Source organism: Pipistrellus kuhlii, unplaced genomic scaffold, assembly GCF_014108245.1.
Source record: "Pipistrellus kuhlii isolate mPipKuh1 unplaced genomic scaffold, mPipKuh1.p scaffold_m20_p_2, whole genome shotgun sequence".
Classification (NCBI taxonomy): domain Eukaryota; kingdom Metazoa; phylum Chordata; class Mammalia; order Chiroptera; family Vespertilionidae; genus Pipistrellus; species Pipistrellus kuhlii.
Genome location: NW_023425515.1, coordinates 33,669,850 through 33,684,338, shown reverse-complemented (window position 1 = coordinate 33,684,338; position 14,489 = coordinate 33,669,850). Strand labels below are relative to the sequence as shown.

Sequence of the window (14,489 nt, the reverse complement as noted above, 5' to 3'; positions counted from 1 at the left end):
TCCCTGGGGCATCATCCCACCTTTCTTGCAGCCGGCCATCCGCTCAGTTAAAATCAGTCCCTTCCCCACCCTCCCACCCCCCTTGCAGCCGGTGCACCCCACCGGACTGCCTAGCGCGACCACCACCCGCGGGCACTTGGTCCCCGCGCGTGCGCTCCTCCCTGAGCCCGCGCCGGGTGGGGGCAGGCGCGCGCCGCCCTCTGGCGGCTCCGGGGATGCGCGCGCGTGCCCGGCCCGCAGCCTCTGGGCAGGGGAGCCGCCGGGAGGGCGGCGCGCGCTCCGCTCGCTCGCTCGGCAGCTGCGGCGGCGGCGGCGGCGGCTGGTGTGGGCGCTCACGTCAGGGCTGGGGAGGAGGAGGCTCGCGGCCAAGAGTGAGAGAGACATGAGGCAGCCGGGCAGGAAGCGAGAAAGAGTTCGGTGGAGGAGGAGAGAGTTGTAGAGACGCCGGGAGCGCAGGACCCGCGCCTGCCGGGTTCCTCGCCTGCTCCGCGCGCTCTCCTCTCCGTTGTCCGCTTTCAGCACCCCGGGCGGAGGACAGCTCCCGGCAGCCCGCAGGCTCTGCCCAGGGCCTCCGGGCGGGCTACCTGGAGCCTCACGCCTCCGGCTCAGGGGCACCCTGGGAGAACCCGGTGTGCACGCCTCCTTCTCCCCTCTGAGCCCGGTGTGTGCGAGGAAACGCGGGGGAAAGCATCCGGCGGCCTCGGGAAGCCCTGAAGAAGTCCAAGCAGAATGTACCAGGGACACATGCAGGTAAGACATTTCCATGGGACTGTAAGGAAATCTTGGGGGCTCACTGAAAGAGCAAGGCGAGGTTCACCAAGTTGCTGTGGCCAAGTGCTGCCTTCACACAATTCAACAAGTGAAGTGGTGGTGCAACACGACCGTGACATTGCTGTCCGGTGCTGTCTGTCGATAAAACGAGGGATGTTTCTGAAGGGTGGGAGAAGGCAAGACCACCTCGGAACTTCAATCGGGGAAGTTTGTTTTCTGTGCATTCCCTGAGCCTGTTTCTTTAAACAAGACCAAGGAACCTGACAGAGGAAACCTGGAGCTGACCGTGTTCCTGTTGTAATCCTATTGATGCAACTGGGCATGTATGTCAACTGAAGGGCAAACAATAATAGGAGAGACAAAGCTTTTCCTTTACTGTCTGCAAAGGGTTCTGGACAGTTACAATACTTCGCACTTTTCATTATTTTTAAAAGTAATATATATTTAAAAGGGTCTGTGCTGTATTTCCCTCCCCTTCAGCTGATGGGACGTTGTCACTTATCCTGTCACAGGATGACTTAGGAGGATGAATTTCAAACATAGGTCCAGGAGGCGCATGTTTTCCAGGGGAAGTGTTGCGGTTATTAATGCTCATTTGAGCTGAGCTGCTTTTTTCTCTCTGATACACACTCCACTCTCTTGGGCAAGATTACTTTAACCTTGACTCCAGTTCTCATTCGCAGGGCTGGTTCTTCCTTAGGAAGGCAGGTGTATGCTGGGGGGTTGGGGAGAATGAAATACCAACTCAGCTTCCTAAAGTATGAACTGAGCTCTTTTGCTTTTCTAAATGCTTTAGTCATCAGGTTTGATATTTGAGCTTCTTTTCCATTCCAAAGATGGTCAAATACAGTATCTATATGTGGTGCCTTTACCCTAGTGTGTAACATGTGTGGATAGTGAGGATGTTGCTTCTGTATCTTTTAGAGTGATTGGAAATAGATAAATATGTTGCTGCATTCATGACTTAGTGCTACCCAATATTTAATTTCCAAGGCTGGGGGAAATTCCTTTGGACTATGACTTACTTTCATATAAAATGACATTGTAGCATATTGCTAAGTTTTGTAAGAATTTTGAATCAGCACTATCAGAATTCCAAAAGCACTTCCCATATTATTGACATCTTCCTGTTTTTAAAAATATTAATGGGATTATATCACGATTGGTGGGCAATAACTAGTGACTGAAGTGTATTTCTAAATATATATAATACATATCATCTATATGTTTCTTATTAAAGCTACACTAATTAGAAAGATTAGTAACAGAGAAGCATTCAAACAATGACTGCTAAAAAATTAACAAAAGATGATTACTATAGTTTTATGCTTCACCTCCACCCAAGAATGATATTTGCAATTTTATATATTATTTATTGTCCCTAAACAGTTTCTCTATAAGATTAAAATAAGAAGATTTAATAAACAGAGTCATTCTTCAGAAAATTGCTCATTCACACAAAATTCACAAATGTCTTCTCAGGCAATTTACCAAAAACTTCCTATGTCATTTTGTTTGTTTGTTTGTTTGTTTGAAAATACATTTTTTGTGAATGAAGAATTGAAGCAACAACTTGGTAAATTCAAGAACCCCAAACAATTTTAACTCAGTTTCAAGGGAGGATGCTATTGAAACATCTAGAACAATGTCTGAGGGTTTCATTTCATTTTGATAGAATAGACAAATTGTAAGACTCTGCATATGCTCCAAACTTAATATGGGGTGTTGTTGCTGTTGTTGTTTTGCCTATGCACTGCTGAAACAACAAATATGATGGCTTGCAGTAAAACTCACAAATCTTTGTTGCCAAGCTTAACTTGAAAAACACTACTAAATAAAGACTGTAATCAATATGCTTGCCAAAATTTCAGGAGACAATAATTTTTCTATTTATTATCCACCATTAATTTTAAAATAAAACCTCTAAGTAGCTATTAAATGATGGGATCATCTGCATGGGAATTTCCACTCCCCCTGAAAAAGATAATGCCTGTTACAACATAATTCATAATATAATCATTTACTTACATTTTTGAACCACATTACCTTCCCCAAAGAATAGTATTTACAAAATAAAAATAAAATATAAAATGTGCAATAATGTCAACATTAAAATTTTTAATTTAAAAAAAAAAAGCGAAGAATATGTTCTTATCAGAGATAGCATCCTCTTCCTGTGTGTACCTGACTCTAATCTCAAGGAAAAAGGAACATAGCCCAAACGCTCCAAAGGATTTGTTATTAAAAATACAAATGCATGTTTGTTGAGGCAGGCCGGAATGGGCAGGTTTTAACATTTCTGTCAACTTCGGAGTTTGTTTGAAATACTGGTGTTTTTTAGCTGAAACCTTAAAACAGGAGTAAACTAGAAAATATTTACCATCATATGCTGTACCTTCTAATTCTTCTCTCTCTCTCTCTCTCTCTCTCTCTCTCTCTCTCTCTCTCTCTCTCTCTCTCTCTCTCTCTCTCTCTCTCTCTCTCTCTCTCTTTTTCCCAAGAGAGTGTAAAATAAAGTGCTTTGTAAATAGAGAGCCTGCAGTGGAGGAGGTGTTCACGAGAAGCCTTACAAAGGACTCCAGTTTAAAACTCCTGCAGTGCCTTTGTTTCTGTAACTTAATGATTTTGTAAATAAGGTCTTTTAATTTTTATACATGTGGTCAATTCATTCAGTTTACTGTAAAAAAACAAAAACAAAAACAAAAACAAAAACAAAACAGAATTTATTTTAGAAGCCACAAACTCTTAAAAACACTTTGACCATGAGAAGATAAAAGTTAAGATAAACAGAGCATAGCATAGCAGCATATATTTCTTGGTTTCATAGTAAATGCTGCAGGTTTATTTGTCAGGAGCAGGGCCCTAGAGCTGTGCTGTTTTCCAATTGCCTCACCGATTACTTCCAAGGGGAATTCGTCACCCTAGCAACTTAGGCCAAGGTTGATTCTTTAGTGCCTGTTTTAGATTTACCTTTCTTTCCCCTCTTTGACCAAGGAGCAAACAATGGCTGTATAAACTTAGCATCAGTGCTGATCAAACTCTCTATTCCTAATAGATAATCAGTGGTCTGAACCCCTTCCATATCTCTGTATTCTATGTGCTGTGATGCTTATTTTTGGATGTGTGCATGAGTGAACACTGCTAATTAAAGCAAAATAGGTATTTGGCTCAGTATATTTCTTTAATCAAACTTTTTTTTTCTGGAATTATAGATTTTTTTTATTGTTAATAAAGCATCCACAGTAATGTTTTTTTTTATTTTCAAATAGTTACTTAAGAAGACAAACAGAAAAATGTTTTTAATTATAACTGATCTTTTTTATAAGCATTCAAAACAGGCTTTTTTGACTTATTCAAGCCAGCTGAGGAATTATTCCACACCCTCTGCTTTCATAGATTAAAAAAAAAACTAAAGAAAATTTAAATAACAAAATTGTAAAATTATTACAAGTAGTCATTTTATTTGTCTATCCCCCAGAGTGGTTTTGTGATTGTCTTTATTTATGAATTTGCTTAAGCTTTTAAAAAAAATCTTCATGAAGGAGAACAGCTTAGGTTAAACAAATCATGCCAATGCACTAGATCTGGCCACTTGGAATTCATCTGAGTTCACTAGAAACAACAAACATAGAAGCCAATGCAAGGTAAGGTTATAGAATGTTGTTTTCAACATCTGTAACAGCCGTTTGTCATAATTGGGATCCTCAGCAAAACTGTGAAATAGACAGTATTTGACACGGGTCCCTCCATTTCTCTAACAGATACATTTCTCCCCTTTGGTATCACCATTTTCTATCCTGTATCATTTCTTTATTAACCCTTTGCTGGCATAGACATAATTTATACCAGTGTACCCCACATGTACACACCTCACAATGCATTTGCACTTTCAGAGGAGAAGATTGGTGTGGGGCATGGTTGGGGGGCTGAGTTGGTTGTGTTGTTTTGGGCACAGGAACTGCTACCTTCTCTTCGTCCCCCAACTCAAATGGCACCTGCCCTCCTCCCCAAAGTCTTCCTATGAGTGATAATGAGCATTAATACAACGAACTTATGGCCTGAATTATTATTAACTAGAACTCTATTGAAGGAAAGTCATGACACTGGCTTCAGCAAGATTCTGAAGTGCCTTTCTATCCTCCTATATAATAAAGAGCTGATATGCAAATGGTTGTCACATCCTCGCACCATCTTGCCATAATGGCTCAGACACTCAATACTGGGGAGAGGGGAATGGAGTCCAGCCAGGCACAAATGAGCTCTTGAGAGAGGAATCGGGAACAGCCAGGCTGTGGCCTGGGAGAAGGACAAGCCACCCACAGTTCCCTGCATCTGTGGCTGGCCCAGGTCCTGTGGCCAGCCAGAGAGAGGGAAGCTTGGGCTCTGGGTGCCTGCAACTGGCTGGAGGAGAGAATCCTGGGTCCCAGGTGTGTGGCAAGGCAGAGGCAGTTAGGGGCAATCAAGCCTGAAGGGGAGCAGTTAGGGGCAATTAAGGCAGGCAAAGGTGGTTGGGGGCGACCAAGCAGGCAGAGGTGGTTAAGGGCGATCAGGCGGGCAAACAGGTGAACGGTTAGGAGCCAGTAGTCACAGATTGAGAGAGGCAGTCAAACATCCTCCTAGTGGTCCTGGATTGGAGAGGGTGCAGACCGGGAACCCACCTATGCATGAATTTTGTGCACCGGCCTCTAGAATATAATAAAAGGGTAATATGCAAATCAACTGAATGGCACAACAACCGGTCGTTATGATATGTACTGACCACCGGGAGCAGATGCTTAACACAGGAGCTGCCTCCTGGTGGTCAGTGCACTTCCACAGGGGGAACACCGCTCAGCCACAATGCCAGGCTGACAGCTGGTGAGTGCAGCGGTGGTGGAAGGAGCCTCTCCCACCTCTGCAGCAGTGCTAACAGGCCTATGCTGTCAGTCAGACATCCCCCAAAGGCTCCTGGGCTGCTTAAGGGTGCAGGGTTGGTATTAATGTCGTGTACCCTCTAGTATATTTATAAGCAAATTGTGCCTAGTATGAGTGTAATATTGAGCTTTTAATACTTAAAAATTATAATGCTTATGGTATAATATTGCAGAATATTTTATTAGCCTGAAATTCTTATTCCTCAGCCATACCAGCCAACAGTTTGCATTAAACATTTACTGCAAGAAACACAATATGTTCTTCCTAGATTTTGTTTATGGTTTATAAACATCCTTCCTAAAAATGTGTGTTTGAATAAAATTTTTCAGCATATGAATGTTTTTACTATAAAACATTTTTTAAAGTAAAGAATGAGGAAAGGTTAAAACAGAACTTGTTGATTTAAAAATCCTGAATCTCTAGTAGTACTACTTCCAACCTCAGAAACATCACGATGTGCTGCATCATGTAGTCAAAACATCTGGCAGGCTGCTTTTTACACTTTTCATTGAGATCGCTTGTTGCCAGCTTGGGCATAGCGAGAGCTGTTTAAAGGTTTTCTATTCTGGAATTAACTTCTTGAGAACTTTTGTGGAATCACTATAGTGTGCATTTCTTGCACTAAATGTGAAGGCAAACCTTAGCCTAATGTTTCCTTATTAAAAGATCCAAGTCTGATTAAATGTTTTGAGACATCTAAACATGATGTAATCTCAGATACACTGGTAGAGAAAATGGAGTTGTCAAATTTCTAAAACATGCATTACCTTTTCACAATTCAAATTTATGTAAGGAAAAGTCATCTTGAATGGTAGCCAGTAACTCGGGGATCAGAGAACAGAGTGCTATGAGTAGAGGATTACATTTTTTTTCCCAGAGCCCTTTCTTTTATCTCCAATTCAAACAATTTCACTATTCTTCACCTAGGCTATCCCCTTTAGTAGGGGTACCAAATGGAAGATTTCTTTCCCCAGGCTGTTAAGAAAGCTTTTTATGGCTTATAAATTATTATATTATATATAATATAAGAAAGATAGTTAATAACCTGTTGATTAAATATCAAAACCATTGCTTATTGTTCAGCTCAGCATATAATACAGCACATTGCCAATATTGCCCCATAATATCATTTTTAGCGATCCTTACTAGTAAATATATACTACTAGTACTTCTGTGAAAACTCTATTATATGAGTGATCATTGCTATTCTCCCTATGAGATTTTACTAAATCGATCATTCTTGCATATTTATTTTTAGACAATCACTGTTAGAAATTTCACAGATGAAAAATAATGAGCTCATTTCAATAGGAAGAGGCTGTGTATGCACCAGTTCATTGAAAAGAAGCACATAGAACCCTGCCGGCCGCTCTGCGATGAGGCGAAACTGAGCCAAGTGGGAGAATTTGTGTTGCAGGTGCATGTACAACTCCGCAAAGCCCCTGCTCATGCGCAGAGACTTCAGAAATGCAGGACAGACCCCGTAAGTGGGACTCGGAGTAGAGAAAACTTTTTTATCCCAAACAGAATGCCATGTGGTGACCTACGAATCATGGAGACTCCAAGGGAGGATTGGTGCTCCTGTGGTGCCTAAATCTACCTGGGGAACCACCACATCCCCACGCCTACATATCCTCTTTAAAAGTTTGTGGTTTTTAAAGCAACTGGTATGGTGGAGGATGACTGAAGAAACTGGGATTGTTTGGCTTGGAAAGTAAAGACTTGAGGACACCATGATGACTCTTCATAAATATCTGAGGAGTTCTTAGGCAGGAAGGGGTTAGAATTGTTGAGTGTAGCCTTGAGGGATGAGACTGTCTATATCAGTGGGAGGTAACGTGTTTCCTCAAGACAGAGACTATAAGAAGACCCTGGGTCCAGCACCCACTTCCCACTGTGATGAGATGCTTACTTGGAGATGAAAGAGACATTGAGTGAAGAAGGGATCCCACAGCTGAGCAGAGCAGAGTGTCCCTGCGCACACACAGGCCTCTGCTCCAAGACCATCCTAGTAAGTCCAGTGGCAGGTAGTACCATGGATGGCATGTGTGTTTGTGTGTACATGGCTGTGCATCCTACCAACAGTGGCTGTAGTCAAGTGAAGTAATGACCTGAAATAATCAAAATGCAGCATGTCCATGGGGGAATATTCCCCAGTTACCTGAAGGCATATGGCTGCACATCAGACAGAGGTGTGCCAGTACCATCACACACAGTGATCAAAACAGTGAAAGGTCAGAAAATACAGAAATCCTTTGAGGAAGTGGGAAAGAAGAAAACATTTACACATGATAAGAAGATAGAGCTGCTAGAGCAGCAAAACATCTTTTTAGTTCCTTTCACATGGGTGTTCACTGTAACATGCTTCTACGTGGTGGTATCCTTTGATCATGTGGTGATGTGCATCTGATTGAGCAGGTGACATGTGCACGTGAGCCACCCAGAGGCTTGTGGGGAATGCAGAAGAATCTCAAGTCCCACCCCACCTACTGAGTCAGAAGCTGAGTAGTTCAGATATCCAGTGATCTGTATGCACATTAACATTTGAGAAGCACTGATCTGAAAAGGTCTATGTAGAAGATAGGGTCAGATCTATTGCACTGAGAACTTAGCAAAAACCTTGATTAGGAGGTAGCTTTCTGCTATCACAGAGGCATGTGAGTCCCTGTCAGAGGAGATGGCAAGAGCAGCTATCACAACATGTTGGAATAAAATGCCTTCCTTATATTGACACCGTAACCTCCATTCAATTCTTTGTAGTTTTTTCATTTGGAAAAAGCACAACAAAGCTATTATGTTCCATCTGAATAAAACAAACCTTCAAATATTTAGAGAATTTTCATGTCCTCATCCCATTAAATCTTTTCTTCTCTGTGATAAATACCCTAGTCCATGCAACCGTTTCTCATAATGACATTTCTGGACAAGACGCACTGCTCACGATGTGATCTGACCAATGTCAAGCACTTTGAGATTATTCCTCTCTTGGGAGGCATATTCCTCTCTTGGGAGGCAGACAGCCTAATATTACTTTAACATATTTAGACTAAATTGTTCTCTAAATTGTTCCGATGTTTCTATTCTCCAAATAACTTGGGAATTATCTCACAGGTGTTGGGTCTTTATACCAGAATAATCTTGGATCCAAATGTGCTCATTAGGAAAAAGGCAAATGTGCACCTTGCAATATGCTATGTTAACAGTTCCTTTTGTCTCTAACAATTGCACTAGTATTCAATCTTGAGGTCATTGAATCCTGAGTTTGAAGGACTCTTGAAAAGGTTTTATTCAAGTGTCTCATTTCACAGATGAGAAAACTGAGGTTCATAATAGTCAGAGACTTGCTCAAGAAGTCCCACATAGGTTAGTGAGCAGAGCTAGGATGGGAATGAAAGGTGCCTTATCCCAGTGTGCCATGTACATGCATTGCAATGTTATTCTTTCTTTTGATGTTTATTATAATAAAATACTAAGTGAAAGTGAACATTATAATAAACTACAAGATGTTTCTAAATGTCCAGGTGTTTGGCATTTAGTCATAAAAATTGTTATTTTTCTGCTTTTCAGTTTTAGTATGATGATTTGATATTTCATGTATTTGGTTTTTTGGTAGTCATCTGGCTAACAGTGGAAAAAATTCTCCTCTGTAAGTATTTTAAAAGCTAAGTGAAGCCCCATGGAAAGCTGAATCATTCTTTTCTTGAAGGTGTTCCACACTGTCTCTCCTTGAACTGACTAGGTTGACCATTGGAATGAACTGGTTTGCTAGGTCCTTGGAACTAGCTACCTAAAAGTACAAGAGAATCAATCAGGGGTTCTTATCTGTAAGCAACAGAAACCAACTCACTTAAATGAAAAAGATGATTTATTAAAAGTATAATTAGGCAGTTAATAAGCATAGAAGGAATGATTAAGATGGAAGAGACACCATTTTGAAATCATAGTAAAAGTTGATTCAAGTGAGAATAATCAATGAATGCTAAATCTGAGGAGAGGGGCAGTTTGAGGAGAAATGGGATAATTATATAACATCAGAATATCACACATACTGGTATAAATTACAAAATAAAAAAAATTGTAATTATTCAATGGAGACATTGGACAAGACCCCATCACCAGTAGGTGATCATCTGGGCATCCATCTCTGGGTGTGGTGTCCTGAGAAGGACACAGCATCGTGTCATACTGCTGATGAGAATGCACAGCCTGAGTCTAATCATGAGGATAGCTCAGAGAAACTCAAAAGTAGGGATACTTTAGAAAATTAGCAGATTCTGTTTCTCAAGAATATCAGTGTCATGAAAACCAAGGAAGAACTGAGATGTTTATAAATTAAAAGACTAAAGAGGCATGACAGCTAAATGCAGTACCTGATCCTAGACCGGATCTCAGAATGGGAAAGAAAATTGTTATGAAGCACACTCCTGGCACAACTGGAACTTAAATATGGACTGGAGGTTAGATTGCATTAGTGCTATATTACCTGAATGTAATAACTAGCTTTGGCTACGTAAAAGGATATTCTTGTTCATTGGAAATAAACACTATAATATGAAGGGGCAAGGGGCATAGTGTGTGTAGCCTACTCTCAAGTGATGGGAATAATGAAGATAACCATGTAGCCCTGGCTGGTGTGGTTCTGTGGTTAGAGTATCGGCCAGTGCATCAAAAGGTCCTGGGTTTAATTGCTAGTCAAGGGCATGCACCTGGGTTCCCCTGTCCCAGTCAGGGTACATGTGGTAGGCAACCAATCCATGAGCCTCTCTCACATTGGTCTCTCCCTCTCCCTCTCTCTCTCCCTCTTCCTCTCCCTCTCCCTCTCCCTCTCCCTTTCCCTCTCCCTCTCCCTTCCCCTCTCCCTCTCCCTCTCTCCCTCTCTCCTTCCCTTCCATTTTCTCTAAAAATCAATGGAAAAGATATCCTTGGGTGAGGTTTAACAACAACAAAAAAAAGAGAGAGAGAGAGAGAGAGAGAGAGAGAGAGAGAGAAAAAATAATATATACCAAAATGTTAAATGTTAAAAATGGAAAAATCTGGCCCTGACTGGTTTGGCTCAGTGGATAGAGCATCAGCCTATGGACTGAGGGTCCCAGATTCTATTCCAGTCAAGGGCATGTACCTTGGTTGCAGGCACATCTCCAGAAGGAGGTGGGCAGGAGGCAGCTGATCAATGTTTCTCTCCCATCAATGTTTCTAACTATCCCTCTCTCTTCCTCTCTGTAGAAAATCAATAAAATATATATAGTTTTTAAAAATTGAAAAATCTGAAGAAAGGGTATGATGGGATTTCATTGTGCTATTCTTGCTTGCAATTTTTCTATAGGCTTGAAATTATTTTAAAATAGAAAAATATTTGAGTGTTTACAAAAAGTACATTGGAGCACTCACAGACTACTAGAACTAGGCTTCAGATGGAGGGACCAGGCAATATGCCAGGGCACAGCCCCAGTCAAACCCTAAAGCAGACTAGTACAGAACCCACTGCTGCCCTCACAGGACAAGGAACAGCGGAACTTGCCACCCTGACACTCCCGATCGGGCACTGGGTCATCTGGTGGGCACTGGGCCTGCCCATCGAACCCCGTGCTGGAGCTTCAGCTGCTGCCCCCACTGTCAGGATGAATAATCCACCACAACTGTTTCTTTGTGCCCCCAAAACCCAATTCACAGTGGGGGCAGGCATGACCTTTGGTGGAGCCAAGGTACATATCCATGTCCTATCTGAGAGACGGTCTAGGAAAGTTCATGCTGCTTACTGCCAACACTCCAAAAGTGGGGATTTCCCAACTACGTGTTTAGATTTGGGAAAAAAGAAAACAAATCCAATGTCTACTCTAACATGTTATAGATACTGCTTGAAAGTAAAATAAACACCTCTCTATCTTGACTAAAGTCCAGTCTGCCTTGAGGGAAAAGAGTTAAAAGAAAATAATTATCTATAAGCCCTGTGCTTATTTGTTGCTGCTTGCCATTACAGCAGGCCTGCAGGAGAACAGCGTAAAGCTGGATGATATTGGTTTGTTTAATCATGAAGCAAAGAAGAGCAGGGTGATCCCTCCATCATTCATCATTGTCCATCTCCTGATCACGCCTGTTCTCTTTGAGAAACTGGAAAGAGCCCAGTGAAGAATTTAGTGATTAATCAAGGAATTAAAATACATATAATGAACTTCAGTGTTGTAAGACCTTTTGTCCTTCCAAATGCAGGAATTTAATATAGAAAACTGGACACACTGGTGTTTCATATTCATCCAAAGGATGATTATAATCAAGATGCCCTGTGCATTTGAGCCATTAATATTGATATGCATCTCTATTACAGAAGATTTATGTAAGACACAAAGATCTTGGGGCAAGATTAAATGAGAATAGAATCTTGGAGATATAAAAGTCTTTAGAGTTCGCATAGCACAACTTTGTCATTTCACATATGAGGAAACAGAGGGCTAGGTCTTAATGGAATTAATTCTGGAATTAATTGCTTCTCCACAAAATGAAAACAAAGTATGCTAAAAGGCTTTTCATGCTATGCATCATACAAGACTTAACAACCCCTCACATTTGAAGAAGCTACAAAAACATAGCGATTAACAACTTGAGTTCCAGGATCAGACAGCCCCAAGTTCAAATCCTGGCTTCACTGGGTATTATCTGTGTGATCTGCTCTCATACATTATCCTCTCTCAACCTCACTTTCCTCGTCTGTGAGGTGGGAAAATAAATGCACCAGGACCTTGTGATGATTTTGTAAGCATTAGCTCTTACGTTTTTATGGAGCTGGCAAAGTGTTTTAGGCACACTGTGTGTAGAAGGAGTTCAGCCATAGCAATCTCTGCCTACTTGGCTGTTTACAGTGGTGACAGATGCTTGATTTTCTTATTCTCTTGGTTTTCTTTTTATAATACATTTTCCCATCCCCATACTCCTGCCTCAGTTTACTGAATATTTACTGATCTTTTAATATTCAACTTAGATGTTGTCTCCTCAGTAAGTGCTGCTCTGTGCCCACCAGAGGCCTTCCACCTTCCCCCACACACAATGCAGAACTAGGGATGTCTTCCATAATGCCGCCTTAGCACCGTATATGTATCACTAATATCACCATTGAACTAATGGTTTAGTTACTTATTTTTGTCAGTCTCCCCAACTATTGTAAGCTCATCTGTGGTAGAGACTATATTCAATACATCTTTATATCTCTGGAGGCTGGTAATGCTAAGTACATACTATTAATGTAGTATTTATTGAATGAATGAATTGGCGAATGAATGGATGAAAGAAAGGACGAAGGTATGAATGGATGAAGTACTTAGAAGAGTCCCTTACTGCACTGAATAAGAACTCCAAAGTGGGATGTTCCCTCTGATTCTGACACACACACACAGCCTCAGAATCTGGTCTATTCCCATGAATTTAGGAGCAAATGCATATCCAGTGAAGTTCCCACACACTTGAAAGGGAATCAATTACAGGGAAACCTTATAAACCCTATAATTAGATTGCCACTGTAATTAACCAACACCCTGCTGTCAGAGCACTCTACGCAGTCTAATGGGTTCAACCCCTTTAAAGCCCGAGGACAGACTGGGGCTGCAGATTTAAAAATATAATAGATTTCTCCTAATGGTTTCTAACTATATCTCTAACTGGCCAAGGTCATTTGGAATCAGAGTCCCTGCCTCTCAGAGTCTAGACACCTCCTCACGGACTCAGCTAGTTGTCAACAGTGATTTTGATTATAGTGCTAACACACACACCCTGGAGACCACTGAGACACAGAACGTCATACTCAGAACTGCCCTAGGAGGCCATCAGATGCTTACACCCAGTTGTAAGGGTTGCTTACACCTCTAGCCCTGACTTCTCCAGTTACACACACACACACACACACACACACACACACACACACACACACACACTACACTTTTCCACCGATCCAAGGAAGGAGCTGCACACACAAAGGTCACCCAGGGGACATGTCCATCTTGTGAGCCCATCTAAATATAGAGATTGTATTATTATGTCTCCCACAGTTGCTCTGATACGGGAGCCTGTGATACGGAAACATATTTCTTCCCAGTCAGATACAATGTAAAAAGATTCCAAAATCATGCCACAGCTCTCTCTAACATGAGAGAGGAAGTAACTGTGCCAGTGATATGGGCCACCTGTGGGCAAGTCATAAAAAGGGACCCTCTCTAGGAGGTAAGGAGGGGTCACATACAAAGACTCTCTTTTTCCCTGGAGAACACGGTCCCACACACACAGACACAATGTGGAGTTAGAGGGCTGGATTTCAGACATGACTGTGCCCCCTGCTCCAGGCATCCTCGTACAAACATAAGTATGTCTCCAAAAGGAGCCTTCTCTATCAACAGTCCAGCACGTGTGTGTGTGTGTGTGTGTGTGTGTGTGTGTGTGTGTGTGTGTGTGCGCGCGCGAAGGTGTATGATGAAAGGTAAAGAAATGAGCTCTATTTTAACAAAAATAGTCAAACAGATGGGATGTGAGCTTGCTAATGCTTTATGGAAGAGGATTACTGGCTTTCCTTCCAGCTCTAGGATTCTATTATTATCAGGCCCTTAATTAGTGATACAAGATACATCTCTGATTGGTCAAGGCAGATTTCACCAATTTACCAGTTCCATATCATGGAAAATAAATGTTAAAACTTTGCTAATATACAGATATTTATTTCTTATGAAGCCAAAGACCAACATCTCGTAATTCTTCAAAAGATATGCTGCTTGGACCCTAGCCAGGTTGCTCAGTGGTTAGAGTGTCAGCCCAAGGACTGAAGGGTT

The 14,489-nt window shown here is 41.7% G+C and overlaps 1 protein-coding gene across 4 annotated transcripts in view; it reads left to right on the top strand.

The window, feature by feature from the left end:
• Positions 1 to 305: 305 nt before the first annotated feature.
• PEX5L (peroxisomal biogenesis factor 5 like) overlaps positions 306 to 14,489 on the top strand; it is a 225,569-nt gene continuing 211,385 nt past the window's right edge. For 3 of the 4 annotated variants that reach the window (XM_036444674.2, XM_036444667.2, XM_036444664.2), the window contains exon 1: positions 307 to 750. In XM_036444674.2, coding sequence (XP_036300567.1) covers positions 730 to 750 — 21 coding nt within the window. In that variant the 5' untranslated portion in view covers positions 307 to 729. Of the gene's footprint in view, positions 751 to 14,489 lie in introns of all 4 variants that reach the window. The other variant, XM_036444668.2, reaches the window with a different exon arrangement.